At 39.9% G+C, this 6,000-nt stretch overlaps 1 protein-coding gene across 1 annotated transcript in view; it reads left to right on the plus strand.

Annotated features, from left to right (window-relative positions):
• Positions 1-5,656, plus strand: part of MYL2 (myosin light chain 2) — a 35,701-nt gene extending 30,045 nt beyond the window's left edge. Inside the window, exons 6-7 of the mRNA XM_078667474.1 lie at positions 1,987-2,035; positions 5,267-5,656. Of these exons, the coding sequence (XP_078523600.1) occupies positions 1,987-2,035; positions 5,267-5,368 (151 nt within the window). The 3' untranslated portion in view covers positions 5,369-5,656. The remainder of the gene's footprint in view (positions 1-1,986; positions 2,036-5,266) is intronic.
• Positions 5,657-6,000: the final 344 nt, after the last annotated feature.

The raw sequence follows: 6,000 nt of genomic DNA on the forward strand, positions 1-6,000 counted from the left end.
GGGCGGGGGGAGGGCGCGCACAGCGCCCCCATGCTCATGACGAGCTCAGCTCGTTATGAGGCATGGCGCTTGTGTGCTCATTACGAGCTGAGCTCATCATGACCACACCCGTTCCCGTGGAACGCTCAGCACAGCAGGGGACTTATCCTCGCGTGTGAGCCTTCCACGGCTCATGACGTGCTGAGCTCGTCATGAGCACCGGAGCGCCGTGCCTCATGACGAGCTCACCATGAGCATCGATGAGATTAAATCCTTACATAGCTCTATGGAGAGTACACAGGCCTGTTCACAGTTATCCATTCATGCTCGTCTATTCAATACAGGAAGTGCCCAGAGTGCAAACTAAAGGACACCATGGTGAGGACTATGCCATATGGTCTGATCTCGGATCTGCATCTGGCCAGTAGTAAAAGTCAGAGTTTTTTGGCATGAAATATGGTTCCAGGAGCTACTGTTGAATCTGAAGGCATAGCAGGGGCATCACACCAAATTACCCTTCGCTCCTCAACAGGCCAAACACTTCAGAGTCTGTTATTTACCCTTGATTACTTATAGTTTTTTGAGTGAACTACCTTTTTTCTAATGCCATGACTGGTACATGGTAACAATGGCTTCCATTAAAACACATTTATTATGTTACTCTGAAAATGTGACCAGATCCAGCTCTAATGAACCACTTCAGGGCATTACCGCTATAGGTCAATCTATTTTCGATGTCCAGTCACATATTTTGTCAGTGGGGGTGGGGAGGGAGGTTCACTATAGTGCATGCAATAAATTGGATGACAAACATATTGCATCCACTATATCGACTAGCACAATATTGTCAAGATAAGTAGATGAGGAGTTAAGTAGAGTAAATCTATATTTACAATTACTTACGTAGCGTGAAATACAACACGTTTGTTAACCTCAATATATTGACATACAACCGTTATCTTTTTAGGCAATTTTTTTTGTCTGTTTCCCAACATAGCCTTCTTAGAGGTAGAGCAGTAAAAGTCGTATTAAACCTTACTGTATCATATTCTGCTTATGCATGAATGAAATGCATGCTTTATGAACAGTTGTGTATTCAGTACTAACACATGTGGCCATGTAATTGTTCAACAAATGCAAGGCAAAACTACAAAGATTGTTCCCAAAATTTCTTCTGAAACTAGTATGCTGGTTGATTTTTCTTCTCCATCTTTGAAGGTCTTGCTTGTTTTATGTGTATTCGTTCTCAAAATGTATATTGTTTAAATAGTGATTCATAGTTATGAAGTGCCTAATTTATTTCCTGGTGGATGGCCCGTTGTTTTGCCAGGGCGACAGAGTAAATTTCTCCGTCACCCTGGTAGAGGGACCAACCTCCAAGCTCATGGTCATTTATAAAATATTTGCCAGGAACCACTGTCATGGCGGTTCCTGTCAATGCAATTTGCTGTTTGGTGCAGGACTCTGTCAGCAGGACGAAGTCCTGCACCAAACAGTTTTCTTTTTTTATTTTCAAAAAGAAAAACCCAAACTGGATTTTCTGTTTGAAAAGAAAAATGAAAATCCACCCCTTGCCATGGGAGTGCTCTTCAATGCAGAAGGGAGCATTTAGCAGTTTTAACTTCCCAGTACTGCAAGGGTTTTCCTGGCGGTGACGGGCAGTGAACTGACCTCTAATTCCGCCCATCTAAATTTGGCAGTCAGAATTACAGGCCTGCCTCTGATGGCCCTTACACTGCAGGGCCGTCTGAGGGGTTTAATCATAGCAGTGATAGAGTAGTCTCTGCTGTGATTAAACCTATGGTCCACTTCATACAAATGTGACCGAATAATCATTATCTGTGCTTTATGTATACTCCATTGCAGTTGCGACAGAGTTTACATACCACCAAGATATAAATCAGGCTCTAAGCTACAAACTCAAATGCATTAAAAAACATTTTTTCAGCTCTTCATAGATCTATTAGGAAAACAAGAAAATATAATTGTTTGTGTTTTTCTTTGTAGCATTCGAGAAATGCTGATGACGCAGGCCGAAAGATTTTCCAAGGAGGAGGTATGGTGAAGCACTTCCATCAGTTTTGCTTATACTTGCACACACTACTGTAATATTGCTCTGTAAGACATGAAGGTCTGCCTTTCCTGTATAAAACTGTTTGTCTGACTTTCTTACTACAATCTGTGGCAGGCACATCCTGTATTTTTAGCATTGTGGCGGGCGGTGCTCTCTGCACCGCCCACCACAATGCTAAAAATGCAATTCAGCATTTGCATTTACAAAGCGGCAGGCACCGCGCGGTGCCTGCCACTTTGTAAATGCAAATGGAGGGGGGTACCACAGGTGCCCCCCGTGTGCACCCCCCACCTCTCCTTCACTGAAGACCGCATGCCTTTCCGTGGCGGAATCGCCGCTGCGGAAAGGCACCTGAATACCACCATCATAATATGGCTGGCGGTGTCTGATAGACACCGCCACCATATTATTCCTTTTCCGCCCCGGCCACAAGGAGACCGGGCGGAAAAGTGGCGGACGGTCTTTCCTGGCGGAGGCAATCCGCCCGACATCGTAATGGGCCCCATAGTGTTGAAAGTAGCTTCACAAGCAGAGCATCAACTTCCACTTACAAAATTATAGGATAGTGAAAAAAACCTTTTGTTTTCCACTCTTCTAGAATTTCTGTCTTGAAAATCGACTGTTTCAGAACAACAAAACCAAATGGACCTAATACATGGAGGGTTTTCTTTCTGCATATTGTCAATTGTTTTTTTAACTGCCCACGTTTGCCATGTTTGTTTTCTGAGGTTTAATGACAATAATAGGAAAATACCACCATAATTAAGTGCAACTGAGTGACCAGAAAAAACATGAAGCACAGCACTTAAAACAAATAGTTTTCAATTGTTTAACTTCAAATTCAACTAACAATGAAGCAATTCTATTAATATATTTTTTTAATTTGTATTTGCACTGCTCCTGTCCTTAGTTGCTACTTGATTTTTTCCCATTACAGTATGGTGATTCTCAGTTTTTGCTACTTCTGCTGAAACTGCCTTAGGGCCTAATTTATAGTATTGCAGTATTTACTCTCTCCTTCAGGGTGGCAGAGAACATTACATCTGCCACCCTGGTGGACCTAGGACTACCATATTTAAATTTTTCTGTTCTTCACTGCCAGGCTTTGTGGCAGTGATGGACTGGCAGTGATGCACAGAAAAAATGGAAATCAGACAGTCTGCCCTAAATAGGGCAGATGGTGTTATGCCTTTTCTGTTACGGACAGTACTATGTCAAGCCGTCGGAGTATGCTTTCCATCAATGGGGGCACTCTAGACAGAAAGTTGATGGTCCTCCAACTTAAAAAAGGGCATGCGGACTGAGAGTTTGTCGGACAGGCTATTCTGTTACATTTGGTTATTGTTTTTGGCACATGACACTTCGAATGTTTATGCAGTTTCACCCAATGATTCTGTTTTTGGCAACTTTTGTAATCAAGCACTAAAGATTATGTGGAAGCACAGAGGCACCTTATTGTTCATTTGCACAATGGTATATGATGTTTACAGTTTTATTGAATTGGTTTATGGCCTATATTATGGTCTATGATGGACAGTTTTTTAGGTACTTGTGTGTTTAAGTATACAGACCATGTGCAAGCACCTAGGCACTTTATTGTACATTTGCATAATGGCACATAATGTTTACAGTTTGTATTTGTGGAGAAGCATGGCTCAATGGTTAGAGCGCCAGACCCTGATGCAGAGGTCTGGCCCGGGACCAGGGTTCAATTCCTGCCTCGGCGGCTCTTGCACTCAATTTCCCCGGACCTGATAATTCTCGACTCAGTGCCTAGTCTAATCATGGGTACCACTCTGTGACTCTGGGCTATAGCTTGCTTAATCTCCACAACGGCCCCAGCAGCGCTTGGATACCTGACTTCACCTTGGGAGTGGACATTTTACAGGAAAGCCAGGATGGGTTACACAGCGGTATGAATACAGCGCTACGAGGCCTCCGGGTAGAAGTGTGCTATATAAATACTATACATTTACATTATTGTATATCCTTGGGAACTACTTGATCATTATAAGTTACTGTTACTATGATTAATGAATGACTGCAATGAAAGATGTGTATATGTGGTATCAATGTTCCAGTACGGCATGTAACCATTGAAACGTTTTTTGTGTACAGTTGCATATCAATTGGCGAAGTAGGGAAATGAAAATGACCTAGTTAATTAACATATCTAATTGAAATTAATGTTTTAATTGCCATGAATTTTGTTAATCAAGCAATAAAGAATAACACTGTCACATTTGTGGGATGCCATGTCAGCCAAACTCTGAATCAGTCCCTTAGCCTCCTCTTTAGCCATATTTTTATACATAATAAGACAGATTCATTAAGACACCTACAATCTTATATAAGTATGCAGAGGCCTCTGTGCCAGTGATTAGAGATTCAGCTGATGAAGGTGTATATGAAGAGAGTTCAGAGAGGGTTCCTTTTACCACAATTGTTATGCATATTACATATCAAACTATTAGACATGGATGCTTCAGATATCTCACCGTCGATATTTAGAAACTGAATGCTAAAGATAGGACTGCATGGGGATATCTTATTGCGATATGCACACAACACAATATACCAGAACATAATGATATTGTCGCTTTATGTGGGCTAAGCTCAGGAGACAATATACATCTTGAATAAAGCTGAGCTTACAACTTGATGAGAGTGAGAACTAACATAGAGGACAATCTAGCTTACAGAAAAATAAATTAGTTACTTGGATAGTAAAAAAAACAACTTGTGTAGGACTTTAGAGAATCAAAACATTGATGAATATCACAACAGTCAAACCCCCAATTAACAAATCAATTATGTATATTATTGAAATCCTGGAAAACATGAATCAATGCAGATCACAGTCAGCCTTTCGCCTGTGTATGTCTAATGAAATGAGTGCCACTGAGTTTGTTAATATTAATACCTATTATCTATGCAGAAGGACCCAATTAATTTTACTATGTGTGCTATAAGAACAGCCAATATTCTTTGTTCCAATATCATTATTCAAACACAACCATTATTATTTACATACTGTTCTATCGTATAATACATTATATGGCTTTTATTGTTACTAAACAATAATAATAATAGCATTATTCATTATTGTTATTTTAGTTTGTTATGTTATTTGTATTATTTATATCAATGTATTTTCTTATTACTGGGAAATATGAATCGGCATAACTTGACAAATAGTTTTTTTAATTCTAGGTTGATCAGATGTTCACAGCATTTCCCCCTGATGTCACTGGAAATCTGAACTACAAAAACCTTGTGCATATCATCACCCACGGTGAAGAGAAAGAGGATTAGAAATACTTCAATTCCATGCCTTTTCCCTAAAATGTGCTGTATCTTGTTGTTGTGTCTTCGTCCTACCTGTCCATCCACTACTACCTATTTTAAGTATCTAGACTAGCTACGTCTAAGCTACTTCAGGTCATGATTTCAAGTTCTGCCTTTCATTTCATTCAATGAATCTACTTTTCAAATCTTTGAGAATGTATATGAATTTAATTGTTTTTTTTTGCAAGAGGAACTCCAAACCTTTCCAAGGACACTTGTACAATGTGTAAAATAAAGATGATTTCTTCACATGAAGGATGTTGTACTCTATGCTGTGTGCATATGTAGGAATTATTAGACCCCGAATGTCCAACATAGTTTTGATCCAGTATTTAAGACCATCAACTAAATATGTAAATCATTTCTATTTAGATTATTTTGTCATATATTTTGTTGAGGAGATAGCCTGAATGTCTGCTACGAATCTTGCCCTCCTTGGCCTACACTGCAATCTCTTGAATTGGACAGATACTGATTCCTTTGCCTTTCTTACTATGCAGAACATGCTCCCATACTTACTAATTGTTCATTTTCTTGGTAAAGTAAAAGCAGCTAAAATGAGATGGGACAGTCGTCGTAGACCACTATACTATCAGATT

Source organism: Lissotriton helveticus, chromosome 11 (assembly GCF_964261635.1).
Source record: "Lissotriton helveticus chromosome 11, aLisHel1.1, whole genome shotgun sequence".
In the NCBI taxonomy this organism is placed as follows: domain Eukaryota; kingdom Metazoa; phylum Chordata; class Amphibia; order Caudata; family Salamandridae; genus Lissotriton; species Lissotriton helveticus.